We start from the raw sequence: 20,582 nt of genomic DNA on the forward strand, positions 1-20,582 counted from the left end.
TCACTTCCATACAATGCCACACTCCAGATAAGTCTTCAAGAACATCTTTCTAATTCCTGGCAGTGTTGGAAGTGAGCAAATTTAATTTTAAGACCTTCCTTGCTTGTGCCATTCTTCATTTTATTTCCTGCCATCGTCAGTTATTCTATACCCATGTATTTTCATCTTGTCCTACTCCTGTAGAGTATTATTTTGATCTTAATAGGATCATTCTGCTTCTGTATATTAAACAATTTCTCCATCTCCTCTGCATACTCTGATAAAATAAGAATTTCCTTTCCTTAGATCGTGGTTCATCTTGAACCAACTCCAGTTTACCTGGTGTGGTGAATGAGTGTTCTCCATTTACCTCTGTCCATGAAGATTTCTTATGTAACCTGCTGCTAATTCAGACCTCGTCCACTAGATAATTTCTAATCTGATCGTTCCATCTCTTCCTTGGCTGACCTCTTGATCTTCTGCCTTCAAGTTTTTTCTCAAACCACACTGTTCACTTCGACAAAATGGCATATTTCTTATTTTGTCCTTGTTTTCTGAATCTTAGTTTAAGATCATTTCCAATGCATGTAGTTTGCTGAAATTTCTGTAGGCTTAGATATGGCTTTCTAGACTGGTACAAAGAAGCTCCTGTAGAGTATTAATTTTGATCTTAATAGGATCATTCTGCTTCTGTTTGTGACAGTGCATGGTACTACGTGCAACAGTCTGGCAGTCATTACAAAACTAGGCTAACTTAGGGAGAACCAATGGCTGTGGGTGGAGGAGTTCTCTCTTAGCAGTTTTTGATGAAGCCTGTGGGTAGGAAATGACAGATTTATCACATTGCTGCTGCCTTGCAGATTGGGTAGTGGACTATCAAAGTTAACTCTGATAGAGAAACTACACCTTGCGTTAGGCCCAGTAAGCCATCAAGAGGAGAAAAAATTGTCAAATCTATACCTGCCAACTTTCCTGATTTATGCAGGAGGCTCCTGATTTTTTTATAGTTTTTCCTGCCTCCCAATTATTCTATTTCTCCCGATTGTAGGTTATTTTTTGGTGAACTTCAAACATTTGTTTTCAAATCTCACCATTTCAGTTTGTGCGCCAGTGGCCGGAAGTCCTTCGCTCCTTGGCCGGTTTCAAATGAAATATTTAAGTTTATTAATATGAGAATTCTAGAGACTAGTCGGTAGATTTTGTCTTTTTTTGAAATTTAGTGACAATTTCAAAGATAGCTCTAGTGCCTTTTTTTTTGTTAGATATTTTAGGAGCCATTTGGAGACAATTCTGGTGAATTTTAATTACTTGGTAAAATAGCATTGCACTTCGCATACTCGCACTGGCGCGTGATGCAATATGTTAATCTATGCATTTGCTAAATAATGCCATCTAAGTGCACGACTGATTCACGTGTGGAGCTTGAGTTCATACTATTTTCGGAAGGCTTTATCAGATACAAAGTATGTTAAAAGTGTTATTTTTAATATCCACCTATTCAGTACAAAGAGATACAGATACCGATCATCTCACTGGTATACTTTCTGTGAGGGAATAGAGATGTGTAATTTTTAGCCCTGTAGCCTCGTACAGCAAGTCAGGTTTTGAGACAATAAGTGTTATTATACAACTATAGCATAGTACTCCTGTATTGCGCAAGACATGCAGAATAAGTAGTTTTGACCAGTTGTATCTCCTGATTTTCATATCAAAAACTCCTGATTTTTTTTTGTAAAGTTGGCAGGTATGCAAATCGCTTTAGACAGTAAAACGAGTCTTGGATTTAAACAAAAACAGACATAAACCTCTTGTGTATAATTCTGTTAAGGATGACAGTAATAGGTCCGAAGTTAAATGGAATTATTCAAAGAAGAAAATTCCTGGGCAAAAAAGAAAATTCAAAATGGAAACATTAAATACCGTAACTCTAACAATGTGGCCTTAGACAGAATAGATCAACAATAGATTGGATATTTACAGTGCAAAGGATAATGGAAAAATACCTGGAAAGGAACAAGGAAATCTTATTTTTGGATTTGGAAAAAGCTTATTATGCAGTTAAGAGAAAACGTGTATGGGAATGCCTATGGAAAAGGAATGTACCAAAATCATTAAGTAACAAGATAAAAATGTTGTATGATGAGAGTAAAAGCCGTGTGTAAGTGGTAACTCTGAAACATTTTATAATTAGAAAAAAGTTTCAGGCAAGGAAGTGCAGTCACCATTATTGTTTATTATATTGATGGATGAAATCATAAAACGTGTAAAACAGAGTATCAGTAGTGATGAATTGAATGCTTTGGTATTTGCTGATGATGTTGTGATATGGGGAAAGGGAGAAAAGTACAAAGAAGACTGGACGTGTGGAATGGTAATTAGTAAAAAGAAAACTGTAGTCATGCACTATGGAAAAGAGATAAGCCAAGAGAACATAAATGGGGAACATTTAGAGAATGAACAACAGTTTACATATCTGGGTAGCATTATGAATGGAAGTAATGAAATCAACCCTGAAATTAATAAGACTAATGGCCAGTTACATGTGTAACTTCAACTGTGCTGTTAACTTTGAGTTTCCATAAACTTAAATCCAGATTTATAAGCCCTGGTAATAAAAAACAGTAATAGTCATGTTTTTTATGGTGGTGGTGGTTGTTTTAAGAGGAAGTACAACTAGGCAACCATCCTCAACATGTTTAGTATTTCTCATCCTCCAACAGATGTCTCTACACATGTTTTTAGGGTTATTTTGGTAATATCTAGTTACTTTTGCTAGCAGAAGTTTTCTACAATGAAAAATGGTTAGCAAATATGTACATTCATCTGTCTGATTTAGCATGTAATAATGTCTCATAATATGAAAATATGTACGATCTAATGATGCAAAAATTAGGTATACATTATTTCCCCTTTCTTATTCACAGTATGCAGACGTCTTCAATTTCACTTTGATTGTTGTCGTCAGTAAAATAATAAAAATACACCGCAATTGCCGAACAGATCATTTTTCAGTGATCCAGGACACAACAAGCGTAAACGAAAATAATCACATAAATGAAAACGTTCTGCACACTTTGGAACCTATCATTCTGGCACTGAAATTCTGCACTGATGGTGCGATATCTATTTATTCTCGATGCAATTGCTGCAGGTTTTTTAAACTGACCACGCAACATGCATTGACAAAAATACTTTCGTAACTGCTGACGTGAAGTCAACTTGATATTTCAATCGAAAGTAGTGAGCTAACCCTGACTTGGGGTGTGAAGTGTATTGAAACAGATAAAAAGGTAACAAACTACAGCTCCCTGCAAGATTTTTAATTAAAGAAGTCCAGATGTTTTATGTTTATTGGGAGTCTGAGACCTAACGTCACCGGTTAAAGGATATAATAGCATTTTAAAAAGCAATGAAAAATCTATATTTATTATTCAGTAGGTTTATATTAAATGCATACCGGTACCCAAGATATTTATTATTTAGTACAAATGTAAATATTAATAGTAAATGCTCCATAATTTCAGATTGTGTACACTAACTGTTGGTGGGACTCAGGATTCAAAGCCTGACGAAGGATCAATTAGAGCCTGATGAAAATCCGTTAGACTAGAGTTCTGTTTTATTTGACGATTCATTTCCTGTATTGGAAGATATATCTACAGTAGAGGCGTCATGCTCAGAGAAGATTAATAACCTAAACAGCTGGGGCAGATGACACCATACACGTTGAATCAGTGATATGGAAGTAAACGTACTAGAGTCCAACACACCCAAGCACGTCAAGACTACAATGAATAACTGTAAATATATTATAATCAGTTCATTACCACTTTCTAATATTTACGAAACTAATATAAGACCTTGTACGAAACGGTATGGTGTGGCGCCTCATAGTGGTATTTGTTGGAATCGGTTCTGACATAAAGGTAACTACGGCACTAGCTGCAGTTACCAGTCGTTGCGGAGATAACTGTGAAGAAGCCGATAACTGTTGTTCTGGAAACTCATTTTAAATGTATCACTAGGTTAAGTCGCTAATAATTACGCATCTGCAGATAACTCATTCCATAAACCGGCAAAAAGTAAAGATACAACATTTTATTAGGATGACGAAGTACCCAAGAGAACAAAATTAACATTATATAAACAGTATTTCATACCGGTTGTAACATACAGACTAGAAACTCGGGTAGCTAATAAGAGACAAGATAGATCCAAGCAGTGGAAATGAAATTTTTAAGAACATTGGTTAAAAAGACAGAATTCAAAAGATTAAAATCAGAGAAGACCTAAATATAGAACCGTTAGTCCAGAACATACAGAAAGCAAGACTGAGATGGTTCGGACATGTAAAAAGAATGGGAAAGGAACGGGTAGCAAGAAGGGAAAGAGACCAGTTGAAAGACTGAGAAGAATGTGGATGGATCAGATTTGGAAGAACATCAGAAGCTGGATTGGATGTGGCGGAAGTAATGGAGCAGGAAACGTGGAAGGACAGAAAGGAGTGAGGAGGCTTATTAAACATACCCGGGCGAGTGGAGTGGGACATTGATTATGATGAACTCTAACTGCTAAATGTGAGGAGCTTGTAGATCTCATGGAAATAAGGTAGAGTTTCTCGCACTGAGTGAAACAGAAGGGAAAGGAAATAAATTGCTGCAGAAAGGGTACAATCTCTTTGGGCATGAAAATGAGGAAACAAGGTATGGTGTGACATTCATATCAGAAAGAACATCGATGCTGTGGCTGATATAGAACGTTATAAACTAATTTCAAGCTAAATCAGAAAATCAACAAAAACACCTGGACCATTTTTCATGTTTTGCTCCACAGACTGGGTGTAAGTCGAGAAGAGAAAGATGATTTTCTTTAAGACGTAGAGGACTCTGTCGAACAAGATGATACTCCCATTGTGGGAGATCTAAATGCTCAGGTGGGAACTGTAAGGACAGGGTATGAAGCAGTGATTGGTTCCCATGGATATGGAAAGAGGAACTAGGGTAATGTTTTGTTGACTTCTGCATACAAAACAACCTAATAATCAAGAATGCCTGGTTCAAAAAGCAGCTGAGTCATAAGATCACAAGGTACAGCTGAAATGGAGAGTAGTAGTCTCTCATTGACTAAGATTTTATTAAATTTCATGTCTCATCTTAATCAGAGAAACATATGGCCCCATACATTGTTTCCCATGTAAGGTGTGCGTTAGGAAGTTTTGATGATAATGGCAGGCCAAGTTTCCTATTGCTTTTCTCAGGAGTTTCTACTTTAACAGCAGGCTCACTTGCATACTGCCATTACAATTGCATGGGGAGTTTTCATTATAATGGTAGGTTCCTTCCCTGCTGCCATTCGAAATTGAGTTTTGTTATCATAATGATCGGCCCCTTTTACTAATGCCAGTCACTATTGAGATTGGGAATTTTGATTATAATAGTAGGCCTCCTTGCATACTGCCAATCTCTGTTCTCTTCCAACGAGGAGACCTCCTGACACTGGCACATCACCTCTGAGTGGAGGGCATGTTTCCTATTTTGTACTAAGGGTGAGGGAGTACCTTGGGAGAACTCCCTTTCTCTCAACTTTCTTTTCTTGTTTCTTGATCCTCGATTGCAAATTGTCTAGCAGATCACTTTGCACGTGTCTGGTTTCAGGAATTACCACCCCTAATTTCTTGTTCTGCCGCTCATGTCATTCAAGGAAGGGTAATTCTGGAGAGTTGTGCAAGAATGTGGCTTCCAGTCCAGATAGTGTCCACGGCTTGATGTTGAAACTTCTCATATTACCCTACATGGCTGAAGCTTAACTCAGAGTCTGTTTCATCAGAGGATGATGATTTGCCAGAATATTACTGTTATCGTCATTGCTGATAATTTAAATGACATCTTAGACATCCCTCTGCCAGTACTCTTCTTCCAAGTTCAGGACACGGTGGCTATATCTCTGCTAGTAGTCTTGTTACCATCTTAATATTGCTGCCTCATGACCATGATAGTTGTGGCATGAAGATTTTATGGTCTGACAAACAATTTGTGTCAACATTAAGAAATGAGAGGGGTCATTATTATGCAAGGAAGTAGTTAATTGATAATTTTTGATTGAAAAAATTTTCTATGTACGGGATTGGCACATGACTTTCAAATTATGTGTAAAAACAGTATCTTGCATTTCGGGGACTTAAGAATGTCAGCTGCGTGTTATGCTGAAAATTGGTTTTAGTTTAAAGTCTCTTGTTCTTATAGATTTTGTTATATTTATTTGTGAATGTCAGCTTTCATTCTAAAAATATTGTTTTGGCCATGTTGGAGAGACAGCTGCCATATGCAGGGCAAAGCGCGAAAACATTTTTGCAAACTCCGCCTTTATCAATTTACATACAGGAACCCTCTAATAAAATTCCTTGTATGCAGCTGAGCAGGTATTCAGCACATCACTCGGCATGCCTATGAGGGAGTCCTGAAAGATATTATACGTAATAACTAGAGCCCGGATTTCCATGCGCTATCAAATCTCAAAATATGCATGCATGCATTCATGCACTATCATATGACAAGACATGCACAATAAACTGGAAAATATGCACTATCATAATTCAGTTCCCTTTCAAACAATGTCCAATAACTGATTTCTCTAAATTGTCTTGATATAAGCTCATCCGTTTGTCAGCCCATTTTTATGCACAGAAAATACAGTACTTTTGTACATCACTAGAAGTGACAGGTGCATACTTAAATGAAGACATTTGGGACAAAGTGAGGTCAAATTGCACTTCTTTTGCATTTTCACCACAATATGTCTTTTATAAGTTTGACTAATTCACAATCAGGATTTGAACAGATTATCCTGTTCAGTTTATCTCTCGCTGCCGCAGCTACTTCTCCGTACGATTATTGCAGATGATGTCTTCAATAACTGCTAAAGATTGCAGCTGCGATAACAGACGTGTGTCGAGTGAGAGTTCCGGGTAGGAAATTCCAGGATAACAACGGAAGAGGGTTCAATGCAAAACCAAGATTTGTAAACTGCTATCTCGTTACCGCGACACCACCGAAGTACGGTACAAGTTTTGTTTTGTTCGTCTTAGACGAAGAAATGAGCCGTCAATGAGTCATTTACATTTTACGTTTCAGTTTATAGCAATGTATAACTGGGACACCTTAATCTGAAAAATTACAGATATCGACGTCAGTGACTACTCAAGCAACAGAATAAGAAAGTGTACAAGATGTACTAATTTTGGTTTTAACATAGGATGCCAGGAATGCATTGTCTCCATATCTCAGTAATAAACATACTGTATAACGTGGAAAAATGGTCCCAAACTCTGCAAACATTCATAAAAGGCGCTATCGTGCAAGGTAACATTATATATACGTGGAAGTCAAAAGAAAAGTCATATTATGCAATATTAAATGTTCAAATATTTGCTATTACACTCAAAACCTTCAGAATATGCATTTTGCTTGAATTTCCTGTTAAAAAGCCCGAAACTTGCAAGCATGCATGGAAGAACGGTTATTTGGAATTGCTAAGCCATAAAACACATATTTGCAAAGTTTGAGAAGTGTAACTAGCTTATTTTAAAACGTGCATTTGCATGGAAATCCGGGCTCTAGTAATAAACTATATCAAAGACTGAATTTAAAGTTGTCTAATTTTATTGTAGTTCTGTAACATTTAGTGTACTGGAAAGTCATTCGCAAAAAATAAGCTATCTTCAAGGTCACTGCTTTTTGGATCTATAACCTTATTTTCAATGCCTTTTATACGAGAATCTTTTAATTATTGCTATTGTAAAAAGTAAATTTGTGTCCTCGCCCTGCGGTGGTGCAGTTCTTTTCAGGTACCCCAATGGAGGTGAGCTACATTTACCATTTTAATTACATATCAGACCTGCCATTCTTAAATTTCTGGCAGTACCACAAATTGAACCCAGGCCCCCGAGGACGGCAGCTAATAGTACTAACCGTTAAACTACAGAGGCGTACATTGCTATTGTCATAATTTAGTAGTTCATACTAGAATTTTAGTTCAGTTTTGGGAAGTTTATGTTTTACAATAAAAACTGAAATTCTTTTAGATATTTTTAAGTTATAAAACTCTTGGAAGATGCTGGAGAATGGAATTTTTGCTTTCTCCCCTGTCTATATCAAGGTTTCAGCATTTCTTGGTCTGCCACATTTCAGCTTTTATTGTCCTATGGTCTGTGTAGCATGGTTTACTCATAAAATTGTTTCATATGACAGATTCTACTCCAGCTCCAGGAAGCTACGACCCGAAGTTTGGATCTAAGGTTAAAGGTGCCATAATAGAGAAAAGTGGAAGATTCACCGATAAGACTGATGGAGAGTCTCCAGCTGCTGCTGTTTCTAAAGCTTCAAGTATGAACTGCTTGCCAGTATTTCGCACAGTAAGTATTTGGGTATTTGAGAAATTTATACTGGAGAATTGTTTGGATTCGACCAGACTGATTGCAGTGACCCTTCGTCGAATGCTCAGTTAACAGTGTAAACGTTATGGTGAGTCATTCTGGCGTAAAATTTATTTACATACCGGTACTTACGAACTTAACTTGCTGCAGTTTTAGATAGAACATGGTGTTTTGAAGCCATTGATTGTGATGAAACTGGATAGGATGATGAATGAAAACGTCAGGACATCACTGCACTCTTGCCATTGTGACTTGCAGAGGTGACCGTAACTTTTTTTAAATGGGATCATCTCTTTTCTGACTGTCAATCCATGAAACTCTTAGCGGTATGCCAAATTGTCCCTTTTTATTCATTCCAATCCTGTTTTGTTCTTTGTAAATGATGCATACCTGCCAACCCTTCCGATTTACCCGGAAACTTTCCGGTTTTTAACTCGTCTTCCAATTTTCCGATTTATTTTTACTTCTTCCTATTTTTGACCAATATAACTTCTAGTACGGCCAATACTCTTCCCCTGTGTTTGTGTAATTTACGAAACCTCATTTTCAAGAGTATTTATTTGATGCTTTATTTCGTGAGTATTTCGTCCTGCGCCTTCGTGTATCTTGTTTCCCGCTCACCACAGCAGCGTGTCCGCTTTATACAGCTGGGGATTCGGGGCGGCAATTGTCCTGCAAGCAAGACAGGCTGGCGTGCGCTAGCGACTCAGTTAATCAGGATGAAAGAATGAGTTTATTATTGTTCGCGCGCTGTTAACATCGTTTCTGTGCGTAGTTTCGTCGGAGTTTTAGGCCCCTTTTTTTCTTGCATTTGTATGCTTTCCCCCACTGCCAAAGTCGTATGTTAATAATGTATGGGACATATAAAATTGTTTTGTATGTGGTAGTTTCGCGTATTTAAGTGCATCATTTTAATGAGTTGAATGTTTTTAAGGGGGTTGTGTCAGTGACAGTTTCAGGTAGTTTATTTTCTCGTTAAGGCCAAAAATATAACAAACGTTATCTCCAAGTGTTCAGAGATACCTGTAAATTTCCGTTCATTTTACCGTGTGATAAAGAAACTGCCATATTCTTTCGCGTAATTGACGCCCTTGCATAATTTATGCATCCCAATATTTTTGGGTCCAAAGTGGACAAAAAACAAATGTTCACGTATTTGACGCTCCCACAACTTCGAACATCCATCACGCAGCTCCGGTTGCGTTTCGAAACTACTCAAGTAGCAGGCTTCCTATTGCGAAAGCGGGCATTCCAGATACAGGGCAACGTGCTGTTATTAGCCGGCACTAGTTTTACGAGTGTTTTGGGTACGTGACATTCTGTGATCTCAAAATTGTCAGTCCACAGTATTCTAGTAATACTGCATCATACTAACTTGCGGTGATCAGTTACGCCGAAACATACGGGAAGAGGGCAGCGAGTATTCAATGCCCAAATGAAAAGTGCGCTACCGCGGTAACAGAAGTGCACTTCAAGCGGCCAACATGTCTCGCAAAGCATTTCGCGGACCAAAAAGCAGCAAGTTTCCGCAAGTAGAGAAGGATCTGCTTAAATATATGATTTTGTGACGCAACGTTCGATAAGCAATTTCTCACGAAATGCAGTATTTTAAAGAATGTGAAATAACCGCTGCACATGGAATCAGTGTCTCGGATTTGAAGGTTAGCCGAGTCTTGATTAATTTTATGAAGAGAAATGGACTTCCTCTTCGGCGAAGAACATCATCATGCCAAAAATGACGAATGATTTAAACCATTTTCATCGTTTTGTGACTGAGAAGCGTAAAGTGAGGAATATTTGATCTCCCTTATAGGAACCGCAGATCAGACGCCAATCAGTTTCCATATGCCACAAAGTCGAACAATCGATAAGAAAGGATCATACAGTGTTATCGTATGCGCTACCGGAAGCAAAAAACAACGATGTACTGCAATGCTTGCTATAACAGCTGATCTCAGAAAGCTTACACCTTACATTGATCTAAAACGAAAAACAGTGCCCAAAGCAAAATGTCCGCGAGTGATCCACGTTCGTATTCAAGAAGAAGGATGGATGGACACGTCACTCGTACAAGATTGGATACGAACGGTTTGGAATAATGTAGCAGGGTCCCCCTTCGATGCCCGGCCCTTCTCGTGTTGGACAGTTTTTTTGCCGGTGTGTCATTGTTATGGCATTACATGAATTGTACTTTTATTAGTTCATGTTTTCACTCCAGGTCGTATTGTCAGCTCGTAATGGGAAGAATATTTTCCAGTCGGTACTTCCATCCCACGTGTCTAACTTACCTGATGTACCCTATTTGAATTTTCAGGAAAAATCTCACTCCGGAATTTTACGCCAAATGACGATAACCGCAAACAAGTTGAACCAGTTGTGTTTCTATATTATATTTGATGTATCTTTTAAATGTAAATGAATTGTAAATATCTTAATTGCTTGAATAATTTACGCATCCGAAGTTTTCGCCTGTATTTTTCGTCAAAAAGTGCGTTAATTACGCGAGAAAATACAATATTATGCATTTTGTTGCGTGTGTCGGTGTGACATAAATATTATTATTCGTTTAAGTGTCATAAATGATAATGATAAGGTACATTTTCTTGTAACCACTTTTATGTTTTGGTAGTTTAAGATTTGAAATTTAACGGTCAATTCGCATTGTAACTGTAGATATGTATGCCTTTTATCTTGACCTTTTTTCACCTAGACTGTGGTGGAATATGTGTGATGAAATCCAGGAATAAAAAAATCTTCCTATTTTTGGTTTCTAAAAGTTGGCAGGTATGATAATGGTATGGCCACAGTAGTTGTAGGATCATTGAACATTTTGAATCTTAAAAACTTGGAAGGCTCTAAAGGTGTGTGAATTAAGTCACATATACAGAGGTCTAATATTGGAACACTGCGCGCTTGTTAACTACAGTATTCTGAACACACTCTCCCTTCAATAAGCTGAAACTGCAGCACCGCTGTATGAGCTGTCCCTAAAAACAAACTGTAAAAATGTCACATTGAGATCAAAATCATTTGGAGGAAATAGTTTCTTCATGTAAATGATAATCATAAATTGTAGTGCATTTCTCAGTTATGTGATGAAGTCCACTGTTTTTCTGCAAGTTACCATGTCATAAGAGATATATATATCGATGTCTAAAACACCCAAGTTCTATACCTTGGAAAAAATCATTTCTGGAACACGGTCAAAATCCAAAATTAAAAAATTCTAAAACTTGGTAATCAATTCCATATTTCTACATACATACTGTGCCTGTTAAGGCTAAGCAATGGCGATAGAATAGCGAGACACCTCAAGGGTGCTCGGTAAGAAATTGATATCATCATTTCTCCTTATCCAGCTCCTGCCGGGTTGGGATATTTATGGCACTTCTCAATCTTCCTCTTTCCTTCTACCATTCCTCTTCCATAATCTTGCCTCAGACTAAATTTCATCTTTTATGCCGCTCTTCACTGATTCAATCCACGTTGTTCTAGGTCTTGCTCTCTTGCCTTTGCATTTTGCCTCCAGCATCTGTCTTGGAATTCTATTCTCCTCCATCATCTTTAAATGTCCAAACCACCTTAGTTTATTCTTTTCAACTCTCTCATTTAGCTTTCCTATACCAACTTCCTAACGTCTTCATTTCTTTCCTTGTCTTTCCTGTCATACTTAGGAATTTCATCTCACTGGCTTGAATTCTACTCTCTTACCTGCTAGTCAAACTCCAAGTCTCAGCTGCATAAGTCAGTCTGAGTACATAGTACATTATCTCTTTACATTTCCTTGGTACTTCTTTGCTCCAAACAAGTTTTCTTACACTTTGGTAGAATGCATTACCCTGCTGTACCCTCCTGCTAATTTCCATGTCCACTCTAGCATTTTCCATTAATTTACTTCCTAGGTATTTAAAGCTGTCAGCACCTTCAGCACGGTGTAGCATAGTCGTAGATAGGGAAAGTGGGTGAAGATGGGTCAGGGTAACCAATAAAAAAAATGAAGAGGAATAGAACGTTCAGGTTATAGACTAACTCAAGCTTAAAGAAGGAAATCGGAAGCTGCATATTCGCTTAAATAACATGATTTATTCCAAAATGAGTCAAATATCTTGTAGCCTATATAAATTAATCTGCAAAATTTTACACAAATGTTAATTCTTCCATTTATTAATGAATTTTTTAAAATATGAATCTTCAATCGACGTTCTTAGCATGTTGTGGGAAAACCCTAGCATCACAGCCGTTCGATGCCGCAGCAACCAGAGTTAGGCTAACCTTCAAAAAAAAAAAAAAAAAAAAAAGTAAAATCAAATAATGAATTTCTGGATAGTTAAATCGCATACACAAATAACATAAAATTTTATCCCTAGTGAATTTATGCCACAGGACTTAGGGTTAGCACATGCCCTTAAAACTAAAACATGCAATTACAAAATCTACCATATGGAAATTGAACTCAAGATTACAGAAAGTCCTGCAACAACCCTAATTATAATACAATAGGAAACACATTATTTACACTGCGCAGACATATCATGAATCTCCACATACACATACTAATGATACAGGCAGTTGTGTATAAATTTTACTTTCCACACAGCATTAAGAAATAGGTCAACGATCCCTTCCTTTTGACATAGTATTGTTTCCACAAACTTGGAGAAACTTCCACTGCAGTGACGTCAGAATGTTTTACTTCTCCTTTTAACACAACAAGGGATCTGCACGAACAGAGGCCATGATGAGACAGCCGTAAATTACAACTGGCTGACAGCTGGTAAACAAACAACTGGTGAACAATCTTACCTCAACTTTAGCCAATTAGAATTACAAATTACTATGCCCTCTTATTAATATAACTCGCATGTAATTAGCACATGTCTACTCACTCTATACAGTGCGAAACTCAGCACTCCAATCTGCTCATAACTCAAATTCAACTGGAGCATTATCCAGATACTCACTTGTGCACTTTACCAGCACACATGACTATCATATTGCAGCTTATGCCTGCATTCATTGGGCTATTAAGGGCTTTATCCATTGTTTCTGGGCTTATCAAACATATATCTCATTTCTTACTGTAACCGAGCTCGATAGCTGCAGTCGCTTAAGTGCGGCCCGTATCCAGTATTCTGGAGATAGTAGGTTCGAACCCCACTGTCGCCAGCCCTGAAAATGGTTTTCCGTGGTTTCCCATTTTCACACCAGGCAAATGCTGGGGCTGTACCTTAAGGCCACGGCCGCTTCCTTCCCTCTCCTAGCCCTTTCCTGTCCAATCGTCGCCGTAAGACCTATCTGTGTCGGTGCGACGTAAAACAACTAGCCTTTCTTACTTATTTCTGCTTAAATTCATGACCAACTCGATTTTGTACCGATTCCAAGTGCATTAAAGTACCGGTAAATATAGAAGATCTTATAATATTCCGTCTGACAGTGAACACTGTCTACACATGCCTCGCGCATCTAGCTAATCCCTAAATATCTTGTTCCACCTATAAAATTCTGATACTGCGTAACTTTGTTATATGAAATTATACGACCCTTATTTCCATTAACTGAAGACATTATGTACAACCAGTTATGACACCAATAAAAATAAAATGTGAAACAGCATGCAAAAATGAAACTATCTTACACGCGTGAGTCCTGGGGCATTAACCTATGTACAAGTGCCCGAGGACTCGTTCATTATTTACATACAGGCAGAACGCCTTAGTTACATCATTAAAATCCTGACAATAGCTTATCTCTGCTTCATGCTGAGAAATTATCATCTGATCAGTTCCCCTGCGGACCTGATTGTTTAGCACACCATGCTAATGTTGTTGAGTGACGGCAGGCGGGGGTTCATGACTGGTGATATCATGATCCTCTTCGATGTTCAGCTCAAACTCGTTCTGGTGACTAGATTGCCGCCTCCTCGTTGTGGACGGTGCGTCGACAAGATGGGAAACACACTGCTATCGGTCCTCGCTCGTGCCTGTCTGCGGTGAAGGATGCTCAGTCGTTCCGCTCGTACTACTGCCTCATCATGATGAATTGGCAGTACAGGTACACTTGTGATGTCAATGAAACTGCAAGGAAAAACCATATTATACTGTGTTCTTATTCTGATGCCTAGGTTCCCCTCTTGCCTACAGACTTAATTCCTTAAATATCTTGACTCTCCGTTAGTTTTATCTTTATGAAATGGTTGCACAATCATCAGTAGAAATGGAACTTAACTCGACCACAATTAATTTGAGAGAATTGAAGTAACACTGTCTTTCCGAGCCTACACTAGCTTGTAACACTGAGAACACATTAGCATCAGATTGTTCTATACAACTTCACTTGGAATAATTACTAGCAAAGAAATGTTTCCAAAGAAAATGTATTCATTCATTTTGCTGTACAAAGTTCCTATTTACATCTCAAATGGTTGTTACTTACATGTCACTAAGACAATGCAGTTTTTAACTGTGATACGTGGAGACAAAGGCTATCTTCTCTTCGTTGAGGTGCCGTGAGACGAAACCTCCCTGTCAGCGATGCGTACAGTGAATGAGGCTAGCATTCTCGCGGGCTGTATATATGAATGAGTATTACCCACGCTTGCGGGATTATCATGTGTGACCACTCGAAAGCCTGCGCACGGAGATGAAAATTCTCTCATGGTACTTGAGATAATTATTCATTAATTCGTTGAGGTTACAACTACTATCATGTGGCACATCAAAATTTGCAGAAAAATATGCTTATTCCAACTCTAATATCCAAATCTCTCTATTCCTCTTGTGGGCGGAAATATCCAATAAGTTTCCCTCCAAGGTAAGCTTCCCCGCGGTTTCTCATGAAGTTCCTAGTGTCCCACATTATAAGCTAAGTGGTTCGCTTGGGTTCATAAATTTTAATATTCATGCTGGGAACTTCATCTCGCTTCTGACGTTAAGCTCTCTTGAAAAACGCCCCATGTTAGGTACTATTGAACCATAAAATACAATCTAATGTCCTTTCTTTGTGGTCTCGTCTGCATATCATAATTATCAGCGTATTATCGTTCTTTGACCATGAACAGAATGGTTCAGTACATCTAGTTGTAGTTGCACCTCTTTGCTGTTCTGTCCCCAGATCACATCATCTGCGAATAGTAGTATCTTTATCTACATGGGCTTGAAATTGATACTACAGTGGAACCTCGATTCTCCATTTTTCGAGGGACATTGGAAATAAAACGTACAATACGGGAAAACGGAAAATCCAGGAATTAATGAAAACCATCAACAATTTGGCTATAAATCACAAAAATGAAATGTGTATAATTATAATCTTACAAAAACTTTTAAACCAAACTACAGCCCCATTGGGACTTTGCATGCCAAGCAATCGCTGCTCAGCCCGAAGGCCTGCAGTTTACGAGGTGACGCATGGTCAGTGTGACGAATCCTCTCGGCCAACATTCCTGGCTCTCTAGATCGGGGTCGCCATCTCACCATTAGATAGCTCCTCAATTAAAGGTAATCACGTAGGCTGAGTGGACCTGGAACCAGCCCTTATATCCAGGTAAGATTGCCTGACCTGGTCGGAATCAAACCCGGGCCATCCGGATGAGAGGCAGGCATGTTAGACCGTGAAACCACATTAATTATCGGTACGCGGTTTCAAAATCTCCATACTTTATATTCAATTTTACAGGGGAATCTTCGTCAGTTTCCCGTGAAAACTTCTTTCAGTTTAGCAACTTTGATTAGCCAGACTCTTTGAAAAATCTAACGCCAAGCCAAACGACAATCGACCAAAAGTAGTTTTTAATTCTCATATGTAATAAAATAAAGCACATTAGATTCAAAAGTGCCCAACATGATGGCGAAATCCCTTTTTTTTCTTAATCTTTCATTGTAATTTGGTCTCCGGTATAGTGTTCGTAGTCAGTTTCTGGAAATATTGTAACGCGTAAATTAGGCCTACATTGACTTTTAAAGTTTATGTTGAACTCGAAAACATAGTTTCAAATGTAAGTATCGATTCTCGAATGCATTATATTCAATTCTGCCTGTCACTGATCCAATCATGGTGGAAAGAAAAAAAAAAACAAAAAACAATTATATCATCAAAACTTCAGAAATTACGGTTATTCGTGACCTTGAGGTAATCTAGAAAGCGCGCTCGCTGCACATGTCAATACGAGTTGGAGGTGATAAAAACCATTTAAATGTAACGTGTGCACATAAAACGACTGCGGTCTTTGGCATTTTAAAATGAAAACGTAAAATTCCCAGTTTTACATTGGGACCAAAACAGTAATAGGCAATGCCAAGATCTCCATGGCTTTCTTTTTTAATGTAAGGTGCAACATCTGTTCTAGTCTCGCTAATATAATCGTGTATGATAATATTAAAATACTAAATTTGTGTTAAGAAGGAGCAGATTCGTTTCCTGCCTGAAAGCCCAGTTACTCTGCAGTGCCCTGAGGAAAGTGCCGAAAACCTGTTCGGCGGTACGATTGAAAAAATGTAAGTGTGAATATTTGACGAAACTTGTTCCGTCTTCAAGCAGAGCTGTCAAAATGCGCTCTGTCTCCTTACAGTTGTTGTGGCCACTCTCTGCTTTATGATTTCCGAGATGCTCTCAACAAGACCGAATGCCATGCTAAGGTGGTCCCTTATGCAAGTTCACCGCCGATTGCTTTTCCAATACAGTACTTGCTCTAATTATCGCAATGATGGGGCGTAAACTCAAAGATCCATAAGTATGCCATAGCCATCCTTTCGTGAGATACGGTTTATTAAAAAATGAGTGATTGATTAGCGTTGATGGGACTGAAACTTCTGGACGGTTGATCAGGGAAATCGTTTCTTCGAGGAACGGATAATCCAGGATTTTTACAGCGTGATTTAATTACGATGCTCGCGGGACCACGTAATTTGTACGCATATAGCAGGAAGACGTGGTTTCCGGGAACGGATAATCGAGGTTCCACTGTACTCGATAAAAATCTTGTTGATCCAAGGAAATCTACATCGGATATTGATAAATAAAGGGCATATTAAAATAAATGACATAATTTTATTCAATATTTGTCATCCTAGCAAAATATGTTCATGATCTTTGTATAGGCTTTTGGGCTTGTGCCGTGTCAAGAAAATGTGAAATTCTTAACGTTTCGCAGAAAACTGTGCTCTGCGTCCTCAGAAGAATTCTAGACTGTCCACTAGAAAGGCTTCTTAAACAATGACACTTTTGAATTTGGAACGTTATAATAGAAGTAGAAATGGTACGTTCATTCACCACCAGGTCGCCCCCCAGGACGTGGCACAACGCTAGCATTCGAAGTGGAAGCTGACCGAACTATCACAATCAGACTAAGCGGTTCACATAACGTGTTTGCATAACATATGACAGGTGTAAGGCATAGACATAAGCCTAGAATGAAACATATGGCGACGAGGAACGTACGAATGTGGAAAAAACACAGATGAAATAACAATAGGGAGGGGAACTACTTATGATATGGTGGAGGTATGTTGATGATGTATTTGTGATCTGGACAGAAGGTCCTGAGAAACTCCAATTTCTAGACCACCTAAATCAGCAACATCCGTCAATAAAATTCACTATGGAGATGGAGTCGGACGGATGCCTACCTTTCTTGGATGTTTTAGTAAGAAAGAAACCAGACGCTTCCTTAAGTCGTACCGTGTATCGTAAGCCTACCCACACAAATCGCTATCTTCATGCAGATTCTCACCACAATCCAGCACAAAAACAAGACATTCTCACGACGCTCACCAAGAGTGGAAAATTCCCATGGAGTGAATTAGATATTTTTCAGCAATAGAGCATGTCAAAAATGTCAAATACATATCAGATGCAAGGCATTTCAGGCGTTTGCTCTATTAACCAGCGTTTCGTCTTAGGTCTGACACTAGACTCGTCAGAGTGGGATATACTCGCCAGGAGGGCAAGACGAATTTGTGAGCCATCACATATCCAGATGGAGATGGACATGCTCAAAGTCGCGTTTAAGGGTAATGGTTACAGCGATCTGCAAATTCATAGAGCCCTGCATCCCAGAGAAACGACCAAGCAAATCTCACAAAAGGAAGAAGTGAAGGGAACTGCCTACTTGCCTTATATCCACAACACCACAGATCTAATTGCCAAGGTCTTCTGCAAACACAATATAAAAACCGTGTTTGGCACGGCCACTAAAATTGCTCACAGACTGAGTAAAACCAAGGACAAATTGTCCCCACTTTTACATCCTGGGGAATACGAAATTCCCTGTACATGTGGCAAAGTATACATCGGCCGAACATGCCGGTCCATTGGTACCCGTATCAAAGAACACGAACGTAATATTCGTCTCAACCAACCTGACAAATCGGCAATAGCTGAGCACGCTCAATAGTCGGGTCATGATGTCATATTCCAAGATGCTCGAGCTCTTACCCACACTAGACACTATACAGGTTCAGGATTATATGTGAAGCTGTGAAAATACGTAGAAATCCTAACAATTTCAACAGGGACACCGGCTATCAATTAATACTTGGTTGCCAGCCATTAAGAATTTACGTAGGTAGTTCCCTTCCCTGCCCCTCACTATTGTTATTTCGTCTCGGTGTTTTTTCCAAATTTGTACGTTCCTCGTCGCCAGATGTTTCATTCCAGGCTTATGTCCATGTCTTACACCTGTCATATGTTACGCAAACACGTTATGTGAACCGCTTAGTCTGATTGCGATAGTTCAGTCAGCTTCTGCTTCGAACGCTAGCCTGGTGCCACGTCCTGGAGGGCCACGTGGTGGTGAATGAACGTACCATTTCCACTTCTACTTCCATTATAACGTTCCAAATTCAAAAGTGTCATTGTTTAAGAAGCCTTTCCTTTCTCGTGGACAGTTGAGAATTCTTCTGAGGATGCAGAGCACAGTTTTCTGTGAAATGGTAAGAATTTCACCATATTTTCTTGACACGGCAGAAGCCCAAAAGCCTATACAATATCATGTCTAAAAGTACGGGCCGTGGAAGCATTAATAGCAATATGTTCATGATCGCTACATTAAATTTAAATTTTTGATTATTACACAAATAATAGCATACAAAGGGGATGTTCTAAATATATTGCCCTATCCATTCTAACAAATTCTCAATTACATTTAACGGTTCTGCTTTTAAGTTTACAATGACCATTTTTGTCTGGAAATGCTTGTAGTGGATTCATAATACTGTATTCTGATACCAAATCTGGAAAAGATTAAATGTTATTTAATTAAAATTTAAAATTAATTCAGTCAAAATGATCAACAACCATAAAAGGTGTTGAAGTTACCATTATGGATGGCTTGAAATTTAATCAATAATTAAAGATGAAATTAGCCGTTTAATGAATTAATTGTGCATTATGTGCTTTAAATTTAATACTTGGTCAAAAAAATTATTCTTCACATTTAGACATAGTGATGCTGTTAAAGAAAATAAAATACACTAGCTCTCTCCTTGGAAGAATAATTTGAATAATCAACATTAAAATTTATTCAACAATGTAGGCCTCTCTAGACTAATTTAAAAAAATGTTTACTACAAGTGACATGTACATAGAACCGTTTTCCTATGATATACGTGAACAATAAGATCTGAGTGCTGATATGTGGTTTGTGCCTTGTTTCTGCTTCTTCGAATAACCCTTTTGAGGGTATGATGATTAACTTCAGTTACTTTTCTTTGCATTTAACTTTGTTTCCAAACTTCCTTCATTTTCTGAGAATGTTGTTCCTTTTCCTCAAGAATCCATTTACTTCCAGTTGTTAATCTTTCTCTCCTGAAATCCTGCCTTTTGTATTACTTCTCTGAAACATGTTCTATTTTCTATCGTATCCGTTTTAATTCCAGCGTTTTTCATATCCTTTTCAATTTCAGTGAACCACGTTGGCTTGGGTTTGTAACTGTTCAATAAGTTGATTTGTTTAGTTAGTTTGTTGTTATTCATTCTATAAATGTGTCCTAAAAACTGGAGTCTTCTTTTCCTCATTACAGTTGTCAGTTTTTCAACTTTTAAATATAGCTCTCTGTTTGATCATAGTCTAAATTTGGCCTTGTTTCTTGTAGGTCCCAGGCCCGGTTTCATCAATGCATGTTTAATATATACTAACAAGTAGTTAGTTAATACTGAATTAAAAATTGAACATCTT

The 20,582-nt window shown here is 38.2% G+C and overlaps 2 protein-coding genes across 2 annotated transcripts in view; one reads left to right on the forward strand and one right to left on the reverse strand.

Annotated features, from left to right (window-relative positions):
* LOC136857335 (hyaluronan mediated motility receptor) overlaps positions 1-20,582 on the forward strand; it is an 86,568-nt gene that overhangs the window by 21,272 nt on the left and 44,714 nt on the right. Inside the window, exon 2 of the mRNA XM_067135934.2 lies at positions 8,226-8,389. Within this exon, the coding sequence (XP_066992035.2) occupies positions 8,226-8,389 (164 nt within the window). The remainder of the gene's footprint in view (positions 1-8,225; positions 8,390-20,582) is intronic.
* The window catches only part of LOC136857336 (uncharacterized), a 33,067-nt gene continuing 26,702 nt past the window's right edge, over positions 14,218-20,582 (reverse strand). Inside the window, exon 4 of the mRNA XM_067135935.2 lies at positions 14,218-14,484. Within this exon, the coding sequence (XP_066992036.2) occupies positions 14,292-14,484 (193 nt within the window). The 3' untranslated portion in view covers positions 14,218-14,291. The remainder of the gene's footprint in view (positions 14,485-20,582) is intronic.

Source organism: Anabrus simplex, chromosome 1 (genome assembly GCF_040414725.1).
Source record: "Anabrus simplex isolate iqAnaSimp1 chromosome 1, ASM4041472v1, whole genome shotgun sequence".
In the NCBI taxonomy this organism is placed as follows: Eukaryota; Metazoa; Arthropoda; class Insecta; order Orthoptera; family Tettigoniidae; genus Anabrus; species Anabrus simplex.